Here is a 16,095-nt window from a genome sequence, read left to right as displayed (position 1 = left end):
TATTAAACAGCCTGGTCAAAGGAATAGCTAGTTCAGCTGAACACTCTCTTAGCACACTTGCTGATATCCCATCAGTCTCTATTGCTGAATTCTTATTCAGTTTGTGCAACAGCTCTAATACCTCGTTCTCATACACTTGAATTTCTTCATTCAATGAAGAGGTAGCAGTAAGCTCAATGTCACTTACACCAGGTCATCATCATCAAATTCCTGACATATACCCTCAAGGGGGTGTACAGGATATGATAGTACTACATGAAAAATTTACATCATTACTAACTTCCTATCTACAATTTTCCTCCAAATCAGTCTGTTACTTGTCGAGACTCCTACATAATCAGATCTTATATTTCTATCGTCTAAGGCACTTTGTACCGTATCAATCCACCTATATCTTGGTCTTCCTCTGGGTTGTTTTCCCGCCAACCTGGCAGAGAACACTTGCTTTGCTAATCTTTCCTCACCCATTCTGTTTAAGTGACCATACCACCTGAGATTAGCTCTGCTAACACATTCCTGGATGCTGACAATGTCAAGTTCTTTCCTAATATCCTCGTTTTTAATATGATATTGACATTAATGCCATCTGTTCACGCCTCTAGTTTTTGGTCAAGTGTTTTACTTTTGACCCAGCTCTCAGATCCATAAGTTAAAACTGGTTTGAACAATCTTGTATACAGTTAATTTAGTGTTCTGACTAATTTCTCTCTTATTCCATATGAATTTATTCAATTGACTTCCTACCATACCAGCTTTGTTAATTCTGTTGTCTATTTCTATATTTAATTTACCATCTTCAGTAAAAATCGTGCCTAAGTAGCTGAAATGTTTTACTTGTTCCACAGGTTCTCCTTTCACAACACAGTTGACATTTTCAACGATTCTACCTGTTTTCATTGTCTTTGTCTTTTTAACTTTCATGCCATATCTATTACAACAGTTATTCAATTTAGTCAGGGAATCTTGCAAGCTTGTAGCAGATTTATTTAGATGTATAACATCGTCCGCATAAAGCAAAGAGCTGACATTAACATCTTCAATTCTGATATCTTGTTTAATACCACTTTCCTTCATAACATGATCCATATAGATAATGAATAACAGAGAGGATAATGTACATCTGTGTCTCACACCAGTTTTAACATTAAACCATCTTCCTGTACTTCCTTCAATTCTAACTGCTGACTTACAACTCAAATAAAGACTAAGTATTGTTTGATATAATGCCCCATTGACACCATATAACTGTAGCGTATTGAATAGCTTCTCTCTTTGCACCTTGTCATATGCCTTTTCCAGATCGACAAAACTTAAATACAGATCTTTGTTATATTCCCATGCTTTCTCAACTATTTGTCGTAAAGTGAAGATCTGATCCTGACAGCCTCTATTTGGTCTGAATCCAGCTTGTTCTTCACCAAGCTTTTCTTCCACAATTCTTCTCAACCGTTTCTCATGTATACTTGCATAGATCTTGCCAGGAACACTCAGAATGGAGATACCTCTGTAATTCTCATATTCAGTTTTATTTCCCTTTTTATATATGGGTACTATTAGAGCTGTACTCCAATCATCGGGCATTCGTCCCTCTGTCCAGGTTTTCTGAACTATGCAGTGCATCCACTGTAAGAATTTTATACCACCATACTTCAGCATTTCTGGTCGAATATCATCTACTCCTGCTGCCTTTCCACATTTCAAGCCTTTGATGGCTTATTCTACTTCAAGTATGGATATGTATTCCTGACAGCATGCCTGAGGAGTGTTTTTACCACTGTGCTATCACTGCTTGTTTCATTTAGCAATTTTTCGAAGTAATTACTCTATACTTCAAGGATATCTTTTTCTCCTGTTTTCATGTCACCTTCATCATCTCTAACTCCTTTAACAGCTCTCTTTTAACTCCTTTAACTCCTTTCCTCCATTTCTAAGCTTCTTCAACAACCTTCTTGATATTTATTTTCTATGTTCTTGCCAAAGTCCTCCCATGACTTTTGTTTAGCTAGTTTTACACAGTGTTTCACTTTCTTACATTTGTCTCTGTATTCTCTAAGAGGAAAAGCTGACTTATTTGCCAAGAACTTTTGGTATGCTTTCTTCTTTTCCTTCACTGCCTCTTTAATTTCCTGTGCCCACCATGGAATTCTGATTTTTCTATCCTTGCAGATAACCTCACCACATGCCTCTCTGGCTGAATCAATCAGGGTTTTCTTCAAGGCTTGCCACTGAATCTCCAAGGTTTGGTTCCTGTTCTCAAACTCTTTCATTTTTTCTTCAATAATCTTTCTGTATTTTAGTCTACAATTCACATCTGAGAGCTGCTCAACTTTTATTTGCTTTAAAACTTTCTTACATGTTTTTCTTTTCAACGTGAAATTCAATTTTATCCTGCTCAAGACTAAATAGTGATCACTTCCAATTCGAAATCCTCTGGTGTCCTGCACCAGTGAGAAAACATCACTATCAACAATAACATAGTCAATGAGACTTTTCTTATTCCTTGCCTCTTCACTCCATGTGAATTTGTGCACATTTTTATGTTGGAACATGGTGTTAGTAATAACCAGTCCATGTCCTGAGCAGAAATCCAACAGGTATTTGCCATTATTATTAGCTTTGCTTTTTTCTCCAAATTTTCCCAAAATACTTTTGTATGTCTGACAATTATTTCCTACTCTGCTATTTAGATCCCCAAGAAGGACCAATTTTTCATTGTGTCAGTTGCTTTTTCTAAAGCATCAAAAAATTCCTCCACTTCTACCTTAGTAGAACCTTCTGTGGGACCATAGCTACAAGTCTCATTGTCCAATTCCCCATTCTGATATTTGCCCACATCACTCTACTTGAGACTGACTGCCATTCAAGAAGATTAGTCTCGTATTTTGTGTTGGATACTATGGCTACTCCTTCTTTTCCTTGATTGTCATTTCCTGAATATATCATTTTGTATTTATTGCTCAGAAATCTCACCAGTTTTTGTCTTTTTTGTTTCAGTCACCCCTATTATGTCGATCTGGTACTTAATCAGGCATACAAAATCTAATTCTTAAGACATACTTATCTAATTCTTCAGCTAGCTCCATTTCTTTGCCATTCAGACTTCTTATGTTGATAGTACCGATACCTTTAGCAAAATGAGCACTCATTAGTTGAACAACCTCTTCTGTATCTGTAACACGCCATATGCATTTAGATGCAGATGGCATGTTACATTTTGTATGTCTGACAATCATTTCATACTCTGCTGTTTAGATCCCCAACAAGGACCAACTTTTCCTTTTTCATTGTATCAGTTGCTTTTTCTAAAGCATCAAAAAATTCCTCCACTTCTACCTTAGTATTCTTTCTTTTACTTGCAGCATATCGATAGAATTCTTGTGGGTTGTCTTTAGCACACAGAGCCAGTTTCTTTTCATACTCAGACTTTTTTCTTTCTGTTACAACAGTTATGACCATTCTGGCCTGCTGCCTATAATTTTCATAATGCACGTCATCCTTATGCACACAGTATTCCTTTCACATCATCCTTTTCTTATGAATCTCTTGCTTAATTACAGATTATAAAATAGTTTTTAAAACTAGTCATCACAGGCCATAAGATCTTCTCAGAAATGAAACATTAGCAACACATTTCAGGATATTTTAGTGCATGTGTGTTTATAGGTTCAATTGTCAGTCCATATGCAATCATATAGGATCCACAATTCATTCCGTTTGTCCACATGAGCATCAATTGATATCACAGCGTGATTTCATTGCCCACTGTGAGGCCACTATTGGAGGCTTGAAGCAGCTTAAAATAGTTCCATGTTTGGTCCCTAGCAAGATATCTAGATTATCTAAACCCTAGCCTACAAACCTTTTAGGAATAGGATTCACATTTAAGGAAAAGATGGAATGAGAGCATTATGTGTACCAAAAGAGCAATCTTTGTGGGGGCTTTAATTTTCCAAACATTGATTGGATAAAAGAGAAATCTCATGATAAGAAAGAACAGGAATTTATTGAACGAGACAACTTTTTCAAGCGGCATGTGAAAGAAGGAACTCGAGATCAAGGAGTGTTGGATTTGCTCATAACGTCAGAAGGGATCTCTATCAAGAATATGATTGTTCTGTCAAAAGAGGTGTGATATTTTGACACACCTCTACATAACATGTGTTAAACCAAACTGACTTCAATTTTCAGGCAAAAAATGCTTTCAGCGAATTTTTTCTGCGATGATTTTTCCTACAATAAAGTTTCCTCTTGATCAATTTTCCCTTGATGAATTGTCCGTGAACCCTTTTCTTTGCGGCTAGGTTTTAATAATATATAAATAATGAGTGGTATTAATATATCCCTGGTGTTCATAGAATAAATACATTGGGAGTGAAATGGATATGCAACTTTATTAAGTAAGAGATCCACAAGAAGATGATGATGCGGAAAGAATATTATGAAAATAAGAGTGAGAGGAGTTATGAAATATATATATATAAAGCTCAGGCCAGAAAAGTAACGAGTTTTTGCGAAAAGCTAAATCAGAGTATGAATATGAAAAGAAATTGGCCATTCAAGCTGAACAATTCAAAAGAATGTTATCATTATGCTGCAAGTAAAAGAAAGAATGAATGTGACAGAATAAGTTTATTGAATGCAGATGGTACTTGAGTGTCTGAAGCTAATGAGATTGTTCAATTAATGAGTGCTACTGCTACATTGGATGAAGAGTTAGAGATTCATGAAAATGAGGTTGAAGGGCTGTTGCATAACCTGGATAAAAATTTTTCTATAGGGACAGATGGAACATCAGCCTGTTTGCTAAAGGAATGTTCAGCTGAAATGGCTAGGCTTTTCACATGTATGTATAACTTGAGTCTCAGCTCAGGAATGGAAGGAATGTATGATAGTTCCATTGTACAAGGGTGGTGCGTGCAAAAACTGATGTATCTAACTACCGATCTATCAGTATCTCTGGTGTGGTAGTGAAAATTTTAGAGAAGTTTGTAAGAACTCGCATACAGAAATAGGTAGACAAACAAGCTATACGCTGTAAGGATCAGCATGGGTTTATTAAAGGAAGGTCATGTTTTAGCAATTTGCTGATGTTTTGTGACAATGTTATGGACAAGTTGGATAAAGGGAATGGATACACTATGACGATGTTGGATTTTTCTAAGGCATTTTGATAGGACACCACATGAAAGGATGTTGCATAAACTGGAGATTATGGAATTGGAATATCAACTCTTGACTTGGATCAAGGGATGGTTAACAGATAGATATCAAAAAGTGGTATACAGTGGGTGTGAATCTGCCAGATTTAAGGTGACCAGTGGTGTACCTCAGTCTTCAGTCCTTGGGCCATTATTGTTCAATGTGTACATTAATGATATCAAGCAGAGTCTAACATCAGATGTGCAATTGTTTGCTGATGATGCAAAGATAGGCAGGGCAATCAGGGATACTACTGACAAAATGATTTGAATAGGCTGGAAATTTGAGCAAACTAAAATGGCTGTCAGTTTAATGTTAGTAAGTCTAAAGTTATGCACTTTGGCATAATTTGATTTTCAGCATATTATATTAGCAGGGTTATGCTACAAGGAACTGAGGAAGTAAGGGATCTTGGTGGATAGAGTTGAAGCTCAAAGGTCACATAGCAAAAGTTGCAAATACAACTCAGAGGATAATTGCGATGTTGAAGTGAACCTTGACATGTAAGGATAAAGAAGTCATTTTGCCTCTTTATAAGGCTTTGATAAGACCACACCCGAATTACTGTGTGCAGATTTGGTCTCCCAGATTCCAAGGGTTAAAGAAGCTGTGGAAAGGGTGCAAAGAAAAGTTACAAAAATTATATCTGGATTGTGGAATTTAGGTTATTAGGAACAGATTGCAAGTATGTGGATTACAGACTCTGGTTAACAGTAGAAAGAGGGGTGATATGATAGAGATCTATAAACGTTTGAATGGGTGTTTAAGATACTGTTTGTTATAGGAACAACAAACTTAACATCTATGGAAGTTAAGTTTGTTGTTCACAGTCAAGAAAGGGGTAAGAGCTAGGTTTTTCTCTTGCAGAGTAGGGAGTGAGTGGAATAGTTTGCCTTTAGAGATAGTGAGTGCATCTAGTGTGAATGAATTTAAGCAAAGGTATCACAGCTGGTTTGGGTGATTTATAGCCTCCCTCAATGAGTCCTTGACTCCCTGGAGGTCTTAGATAATAATAATAATAATAATAATAACTGGATTGTATTGTAGTATTTTTGGGGTAGTTTTGAACTATCCATTCTTTTGATATTTTCAGTCCACTTCTTTCAGTATTCATATACTTTGTCCAATACTAAGTCTATTTTTAGTTCTTTATATATTTCTTTGCTACTTCTTTTGTCCCAAAGAGTATAGTCTGCTCTCCTTCGTAGGAATTTCATTTCTTCAGTTTCTATTCTTTTTTCTTCTGCAGTTTTTATAGTTCATAATTCATTTCCATACAGTAGAGAAGGTCTTTGCCAAAACTTTATAAACTTATTCTTGTATGCTTTTGAACTTGGTTAGGTTTGAAAATATCGTTGATCATTCCCATTATCTTTAGAAAATTTGAAATTTTGATGTCAAAGTCAATGTATTTCATATATGATACAGCACATATTTGAATATTTGAAGCTTTAATTTGTTCTAAAATTTTGTTTTCAATCAGGATTTTTGTTTTGGCTGTTGATATTTGCATTCTAAATTTTTTTGCATTTATGTTTAAGGCATGTATTGATTTTTAGAGTTCATCTTGACTTCTTGCTATAATTATTTGGTCATCTGCAAACAAAAGGGTATTAAGTATAGTTCCATGATCCAGTTTAAATGCTGGTTTTATATTTTCCTTCCATTTCTTTACTAATTTATCTATAGATATTAAATAACAGTGGTGACATTGGTCATCCTTGACGGACCCCCTCTGTTTATTAATATTGTTATATGATATAGAATATAACACATATTTACTGTGGTATTTGAATATGACATAGATTTACTGTGGTATTTGAAACTAAATTGACACCATATGTAACTTTTAGAAATACTTGTTATCAGAACTGATCCAACACCATAAATTCTCAGAAATGTTATATGTAGCCTTGTCCATTTGATAATTAAACAAGTTTAAATACCATCCCATTTTTATAACCTCTCAACCTTCTTTAATTTAATGCTACTCTATTATAAAGGACCACAACAACCCTACATTTATTTTTCCTTCCATTCATTCTTATCTAAGGATGACTTCAAAATGGACTGAGCACCATAATGCAAATTAATACTTTCTTATAACTTAAAATTAAAAAACATCATGGTTTCATTTCATTTACATATTTCTAGCTTTCAAAATTGAAATTACTGGTCATCCCAGTTGTAATTTTATATATTCAAAAATTTAATGTTTCTTGGATTCATGTGTTCACATACTGATATTATTATGCAAACCTTTTTCTACTCTTGTGATTTTTTCATATCCTTATAATTTTCAGGTCATTGTAATTCATCATCAAATTCCTGCCATGTACCCTCAAGGGGTGTACAGGATATGATAGTACTACATGAAAAAAATTACATCATTATTAATTTCCTATCTACAATTTTCCTCCAAATCAGTCTGTTACTTGTCAAGACTCCAACATTATCAGATCTTATATTTCTATCGTCTAAAGCACTTTGTACCGTATCAATCCACCTATATCTTGGTCTTCCTCTGGGTTGTTTTGCTGCCAACCTGGCAGAGAACACTTGTTTTGCTAATCTTTCCTCACCATTCTGTTTAAGTGACCATACCACCTGAGATTAGCTTTGCTAACACATTCCTGGATGCTGATAATGTCAAGTTCTTTCCTAATATCCTTTTTAATATGATATTGCCATTGATGCCATCTGTTCACGCCTATAATCTTTCTCAGGACTCTCATATCTGTGGTCTCTAGTCTTTGGTCAAGTGTTTTACTTCTGACCCAGCTCTCAGATCCATAAGTTAAAACTGGTTTGAACACTGTCTTGTATACAGCTAATTTAGTCATTGTAATTCTATTACCTGTAATAACATCTGAGTTTTCAAAAAACTTTAAATAAGTTCTGAAATAAACAACCTGTTTACTTACATAAACTTCAGCAAGAATTGTCTGCATTACAAATGGCACGCTCTAAAATGTGCTCTTCTATATTATTTCCCTCAGTTATTTGATTCTATAACTTGGCTTAGGAGGTAGACAGTACAGTCTCATCTCATCTTCCTTTTACCTTGCGGTGTCGAGGGTTTATTAATCATCGGACCTAAACCATTCACAGGATAACGTGGTCAGTCCCACGCCCCAGTATATCCTCTGTCCGTAGTGGTGTTGAGTTCTAAAGGCCGGTTTGCCTGATTTGTGGGATGAAAAACCCCAGGATAAACTGGGGAAAAACCTTGCTGTCCACACCCAAGACTGGCTATGGCTGAGGAAGATCCTTAAGCTCCTCACGTCATTGACGGGAATCGAACCTTGAATACTTCTTCCCCAGGCATATGGTTGCAAAGTGCACAGCCACTCGGCTAACCACGCAGACTGACAGTAGAGTGGTAGCAGTTTATTATTCACAGTGAAACACCAAAACAGAGCAATGACTTCGTAAATAAACATGATGAATGCTATGCATCAGTTGATGCACAGTATTGCACATGGAAGTGTCATGCACACTTCCATAATATTTGATCCTAATAGTATCGGTTTTTACCTGATTGTCTCACAAATGCATATAAGGAGAGATTCCATTCTCCATATACCTTCATTGTTGTTTGATTTTTTTAATTTCCAACTGTATTAATACTAATGATGATACATGAAGTGAAATTGTAGTTAATCTATCTTAATTAAATACTTTTTCAACTGTTTTTACATGTAGCTTATGTAGAGTGATTAATAATGCACAGTTATCTCTTAGTAAATGTACTTCATGGTATTTTATGAAGTTGTAGTACTATCATATCCTGTACACCCTTTGAGGGTATATACCAGGAATTTGATGATGATGATGTGATGTGACCATCTCTCAAATTTGTAAGTGAAACTTGGATTCTAAAACAAAGAAACAAAGACTGGAATCAGCACAAATGAAGTTTCTAAGACCTTTCCTTGGACTCACTAGGTTAGATAAAACGAGAACGATTAGATACAAAAAACATCATACAATAAATAGAAGAATATCAGCAAAATTGGCTATACCACATAGTAAGGATGAATAACAATAAGATTCCCAAATTAACATATAAATATAAACTTACAGGAAGAAGAGACCACGGACATCCAAGATCAAGGTGGAAAGATCAACTTCCATCTGCAGAGCAGGACATAAAAAGCTTATACCTGAATTGCTCAGATGACGAGCAGTTGATGAGGGGAAGGCATGTACTGCCATTTTTTTGGATTTTTGCAAAAGCATTTTACAGGGTGCTACATGATAAGCTGATAAGTTGCAGCACATGGGTTTAGATGTTGGGTTAGTCAACTGGATTCAGGATTGGCTGTCTGATAAGTATCAGAGAGTTGTGTATGGTGGGGAAGTATCAGGAAGCAGAAGGTTACAAATGGGATCTCACAGGGCTCAGTACTGGGACTTGTATTGTTGAACTTTTATATCAATGACATTGTCAGTGAATTGCTGGGGGATATTCAGTGGTTTTCAGATGATGTGAAGCTGGGAAGGGTTATTAGTAATAGTGCAGATGTGGCAGCCCTACAAAAGGATTTGAATAAACTAGATGGGTGTCAGTTTAATGCAGCAAAATGTAAAGTCTTGAAGTTTGGGATACATTGATGGGAAGCTGCATACTCAATTGGAGGAGCTGTACTGGACAAAGAGTGGGAGAGAGAAAAGATCGGGGGGGGGGGGGTGATGATTGATAGAACCCTGAAATTCAGGGAACATATTACCTAGTACAGAGTTACAAAGGTAACTCAGTACTAGGTAACTGCAATACTGAGAAGGATGCTGATCTGCAGAGATAAAAGAGTTATCGTTCCAATGTTTAAGACTGATCAGACCACACTTAGACTATTGTTCTCAAATTTGTTCCCCAGGATTTGAAGGGGATAAATTAACTGTGGTAAGAGTGCAGAGGCAGATAACAAAAGATTGTATCAGGACTGTACAATGTTAGTTATGAAGATAGCCTGAGGGAATGTGGACTGCAAAAGTTGGTAAATAGAAGGATAGGTGATATGATTGAGACTTTTAAACTGTTGAGAGGCCAGGGTTGACACTGGGGAATTCTTTCACTTGGTGGACCAGAGGGAAGAAGTGATGACAAAGGGCCATCCATGGAAGTTACAAAAGGAAGCTGTGAGCAAGAAGTTGAGGAGTGGTTTCTTTACATGGAGGGTGGTTGAACTGTGGATTGCATTGCCTGATAGTGTTGAGAGCAAGAACGGTCAATGAGTTCAAGAGTGGTATGATAGACTTTGTGTTTCGTAGGAAGGACCTTCCACAATGAATCTTTTGACTCCATGGAGGGCTGAATAATAATAATAATAAATTGTTTAATAACAATTAGGTGGTACTTTTTTTTTTGAAATAGACTTGATTAATAAGGGCTAATTTAAATCATTACAGCTGAATATATTATTCAGTGTATCCCATCATTTTCAAGTGGTACTATCTTTGTGAATGGATTTTAATTTTATTTCAAATAAAATAAATCATCATCATCAAATTCCTGCCATGTACCCTCAAGGGGTGTACAGGATATGATAGTACTACATGAAAAAAAAATACATCCTATCGACAATTTTCCTCCAAATCAGTCTGTTACTTGTCAAGACTCCAACATTATCAGATCTTGTATTTCTATTGTCTAAGGCACTTTTGTACCGTATCAATCCACCTAAATCTTGGTCTTCCTCTGGGTCGTTTTCCTGCCAACTTGAGAAAGAACACTTGTTTTGCTAATCTTTCTTCGCCCATTCTGTTTAAGTGACCATACCACCTGAGATTAGCTCTGCTAACGCATTCCTGAATGCTGACAATGTCAAGTTCTTTCCTAATATCCTCGTTTTTAATATGATATTGCCATTGATGCCATCTGTTCACGCCTATAATCTTTCTCAGGACTCTCATATCTGTGGTCTCTAGTCTTTGGTCAAGTATTCTACTTCTGACCCAGCTCTCAGATCCATAAGTTAAAAACTGTTTGAACACTGTCTTGTATACAGCTAATTTAGTGTGCGGACTAATTTCTCTCTTATTCCATATGAATTTATTCAATTGACTTCCCACCATACCAGCTTTGCTGCTCCTGTTGTCTATTTCTATATTTAATTTACCATCTTCACGAAAAATCATACCTAAGTAGTTGAAATGTTTTACTTGTTCCACAGGTTCTCCATTCACAACACAGTTGATATTTTCAGTGAATCTTCCTATTTTCATTGTCTTTGTCTTTTTATTGCTGACTTTCATACCATATCTATTACAACAGTTATTCAATTTAGTCAGTGAATCGTGCAGACTTGTAGCAGATTTATTTAGAAGTATAACATCATCCGCATAAAGCAAAGAGCTGACATTAACATCTCCAATTTTGATATCATGTTTAATACTACTTTCCTTCATAATGTGATCCATATAGATAATGAATAAAGTTAATAATGTACATCCTTCTCTCACCCCAGATTTAACATTAAACCATCTTCCTGTACTTCCTTCAATTCTAACTGCTGACTTACAACTCAAATAAAGACTAAGTATTGCTTGATATAATGCCCCATTGACACCATAAAACTGTAGCGTATTGAAAAACTTCTCTCTTGGCACCTTGTCATATGCCTTTTCCAAATCGACAAAACTTAAAAACAGATCTTTGTTATATTCCCATGCTTTCTCGACTATTTGTTGTAAAGTGAAGATCTGATCCTGACAGCCTCTATTTGGCCTGAATCCAGATCTTCACCAGGCTTTTCTTTCACAATTCCTCTCAACCGTTTCTCAAGTATACTTGCATAGATCTTGCCAGGAACACTCAGTAGGGAAATACCTCTGTAATTCTCACATTCAGTTTTATTTCCCTTTTTATATATGGGTACTATGAGAGCTCTACTCCAATCATCAGGAATTCGTTCCTCTGTCCAGGCTTTCTGAACTATGCATTACAGCCACAGTAAGACTCTTATACCATCATACTGCAGCATTTCTGGTTGAATATCATCTACTCCTGCTGCCTTTCCACATTTTAAGCCATTGATGACTTTTTCTACTTCAAGTATGGATATGTATTCCTGACTGCATGCCTGGTCAGTGTTTTTTACTGCTGTGCTGTCATCATTCCTTGTTTCATTTAGCAGTTTTTCAAAGTAATTACTCCATACTTCAAGGATATCTTTTTCTCCCGTTTTCATGTTACCTTTATCATCTCTAACTCCTTTTATAGCACTCTTTCCTCCATTCCTAAGCTTCTTCAACAACCTCCAGAATATTTTACCACCTTCTTGATATTTATTTTCTATATTCTTGCCAAAGTCCTCCCATGACTTTTATTTAGCTAGTTTTACACAGTGTTTAGCATTCTTACATTTGTCTCTGTATTCTCTAAAAGTACAAGCTGATTTATTTGCCAAGAACTTTTGATATGCTTTCTTCTTTTCCTTCACTACCTCTTTAACTTCCTGTGTCCACCACGGAGTTCTGATTTTTCTTTCCTTGCAGACAACTTCACCACATGCCTCTCTAGCTGAATCAATCACCGCTTTCTTCAAGGCTTGCCACTGAATCTCCAAGGTTTGATTCCTGTTCTCAAACTCTTTCATTTTTTCTTCAATAATCTTTGTGTATTTTAGTCTACAGTTCACATCTGAGAGCTGCTCAACTTTTATTCCCTTTAAAACTTTCTTACATGTTATTCTTTTCAATATGAAATTCAATTTTATCCTGCTCAAGACTAAATAGTGATCACTTCCAATTTCAAATCCTCTGTACACTCTGATATCTTGCACCAGGGAGAAAACATCACTATCAACAATAACATAGTCAATGAGCTTTCTTATTTCTTGCCTCTTCTCTCCATGTGAATTTGTGCACATTTTTATGTTGAAACATGGTGTTAGTAATAACCAGTCCATGTCCTGAGCAGAAATCCAATAGATATTTGCCATTATTATTAGCTTTGCTCTTTTCTCCAAATTTTCCCAAAATATTTTTGTATGTCTGACAATCATTTCCTACTCTGCTATTTAGATCCTCAACAAGAACCAACTTTTATTTTTCATTGTGTCAGTTGCTTTCTCTAAAGCCTCAAAAAATTCCTGCACTTCTACCTTAGTAGAACCTTCTGTGGGACCATAGGCACAAATAAGTCTCATTGTCCAATTCCTCATTCTCATATTTGCCCACATTACTCTACTTGAGACTGACTGCCATTCAAAAATATTAGCCTCGTATTTTGTGTTGGATACTATGGCTACTCCTTCTGTTCCTTGATTGTCATTGTCTGAATATAACATTTTGTATTTATTGCTCAGAAAGATCTCACCAGTTTTTGTCTTTTTTTGTTTCAATCACCCATATTATGTCGATCTGGTACTTATCTAATTCCTCAGCTAGCTCCATTTCTTTGCCATTCAGGCTTATGTTGTTAGTACCGATCTTTATCTCTGGTGATGTTGAGTTGGGGTGTGTTTTCAGATTTGTTCCATTAGCTGACTTTTCGCTGTTCGCCCTGGTTCCCTGGCAAAAACAACGGGGGCCTTGTTTAACCGGGTGTTGTCCCAGCCGGCATGAAATTTTGTCAAGTTGTACCATCATTTCTTATTTTGGTTTAGCCAATAAGAATACAATTTGGTCAGCTAAATCCCAAATTGCCAGCTCATCCTCGTTCGTTTAGTATCCAAGTAGATACCCAACAGGGTGCACCACGAGAAGGTGAGGATTGGACATTAGGTCAGAAGCCCTGTTTGGTTCTCCACATTCTTTTAAAGGCTATGTGGAGGTCTCCTCTCAGTTATACAATTTTGACTCTTAAGCACCATAATATAATAAATATTAAGCACCCAATAAAATAAATAATATAACTAAATATTAAATTACAAATTAGAAGTGTTTTAATGCTCATTTTTAAAATAGAATTGTTGACTTACAGTTTATATAAATAATTGCAGCATATTTGATTTATTCAAGGTATCCCAGCATCAGGTGAATGCTGTGCAAGCCTTAGCAAAATTAATGGGATGGAAAGTATTATCAACATGTAATCACATAGGTGTTGGTCAGGTTGAGCCAATTGGAAATGCATCATCTGTTTTGATGGCATCACCCACAGGAGACAGGTGAGTGTGTGTACAGATACAATACAGTTTTTGTACTCGCATATGTATATAAGTGTATTAGAGTAGAGGATTCGATTTATTCATCGAAACCTATACCCGATATCAAGTTGAAAGAACTACTCTGTATGTGTTTCTTATAGAGTAACAAGGTTTCTTTTTGTTCAGGTAACCTGACATCAAGGGAAAGAGATTTGCTGACAGGAATGCAAGACTTGACCATTCATTGGGCAAGTCTTGTATTCCTGCTTTGACATAATAAGGCAGGAAAATCCCTTATTATTTTACAGCCAGTATGCGAAACTCTAAGATCGAAAACTACGATCTAAGAGTTTCATGCCGAAGAACTATCGGCGAATCCAAGCGTAAGTGACCACCTGGTAGTACAACACCCAGGTAACTCAAAGCAAAGGTGGAGCAAGCTCCCTCACTCAGCATAAAACTTTTAAATCATAGTTTTCGATCTTAGAGTTTCGCATACTGGCTATAAAATAATAAGGGATTTTTATCCCCTTAATTTAATTAACTTTGCCAGAAAAAATAGCCATTTGGCTTTTCATCTTAGTTATAATATAATATAACATAATATATGGGCACACCATTCTGGCATTCGTATATGTAAGTTCATCTCACTTAAACTTTGATATCATCTAGGTCTAGCTACTCACTGATGAGACCTCAGAAAAGGTTGAAACCAGTCTGGATAGTGACCTCTCCTCATAATGTAAAGCAGTATTACATCTCCTAGGAGCTGTGTGTTTTTACATTATGAGAAAATATCAAGGATAGTGAGGGAGCCTGCTCCACCTTTGCTTCGAGTTGCCTGGGTGGTCACTTATGCTTGGATTCGCTAATAGTTCTTTGGCATGAAACTCTTAGATCGTAGTTTTCAATCTTAGAGTTTTGCATGCTGGCTGTAAAATAATAAGGGATTTTTATCCCCTTAATTTAATTAACTTCACCAGAAAAAATAGCTGTTTGGCTTTTCATCTTAGTTATAGTATCTGTAGTTTTTATCTGAAAACAATCTGCCATGTCAGAAGCAGTTTATTTTGGACTTAGAGATTGTTTATGAAGTAGGTTCATGCACATCCAGCTTAGGATTTGAATTCAGAGTGAAGTTATTATCCACAATGCCATTATGTTATCTAAGTCATTGTGGATCTATAAAAATAGATTAAAATAGCATTGTTTAAAGTATTTTTTTGCACTAATTTTCTTAATATTGCACTGACCTTTATAGGGTAATCGCTGTGCGATGTGGGCCACAGACTGGTGTACAAGTTAGTGTTTCGTATTCTCCACAGCAGCAGGACTTTTATCCCAGCACACTAGTTAGAGATAGGAAATGGCAAAACTTGGGTGGAAATTTTCGAGAGGTCAGTTGGGAAAGAATGGAAGGAAGGAACTTTCTAAATAAGATGGAACATTTGATGGCTAGTCTGACACCTTGTTAAATATACATATATTAAGTCATAAGCGGATTTCTGTTTGTACATTGTTCTTGTATATACCTGTGTACATATCTGTTTATAAGTTTTAAAAAGTAAAAATAAAAATTCCTGGCAGTTTTTTAGCTTGTGGTTTTCTTCATGCGTGCATTAGTTTGTTTCTGTGTAATTAGTAAAATAATGAAAATTATTCAATATACAGTCATCTCTAAGAAACATAAGTAATGTGATTTTTTTTTTTTTAATTAACTTGATGTAACTGTATTTTCCAGAGTCTTAATTCTAATGAGTGAAATTTGCTATTTAGCAGAATCAAAAACAATATTCAAATT

The 16,095-nt window shown here is 35.8% G+C and overlaps 1 protein-coding gene across 1 annotated transcript in view; it reads left to right on the top strand.

The window, feature by feature from the left end:
• MED17 (mediator complex subunit 17) overlaps nucleotides 1-15,885 on the top strand; it is a 183,886-nt gene extending 168,001 nt beyond the window's left edge. Inside the window, exons 13-14 of the mRNA XM_090391000.1 lie at nucleotides 14,167-14,315; nucleotides 15,556-15,885. Of these exons, the coding sequence (XP_090247126.1) occupies nucleotides 14,167-14,315; nucleotides 15,556-15,769 (363 nt within the window). The 3' untranslated portion in view covers nucleotides 15,770-15,885. The remainder of the gene's footprint in view (nucleotides 1-14,166; nucleotides 14,316-15,555) is intronic.
• The last annotated feature ends 210 nt before the right edge of the window (nucleotides 15,886-16,095 follow it).

Source organism: Typopeltis vanoorti, chromosome 4, assembly GCF_054136105.1.
Source record: "Typopeltis vanoorti isolate ZY-2024b chromosome 4, IOZ_Tvanoo_1.0, whole genome shotgun sequence".
NCBI classification, from domain to species: Eukaryota; Metazoa; Arthropoda; class Arachnida; order Uropygi; family Thelyphonidae; genus Typopeltis; species Typopeltis vanoorti.
The sequence above is the reverse complement of the archived record's forward strand: the minus strand, read 5'-3'. Positions and strand labels throughout refer to the sequence as shown.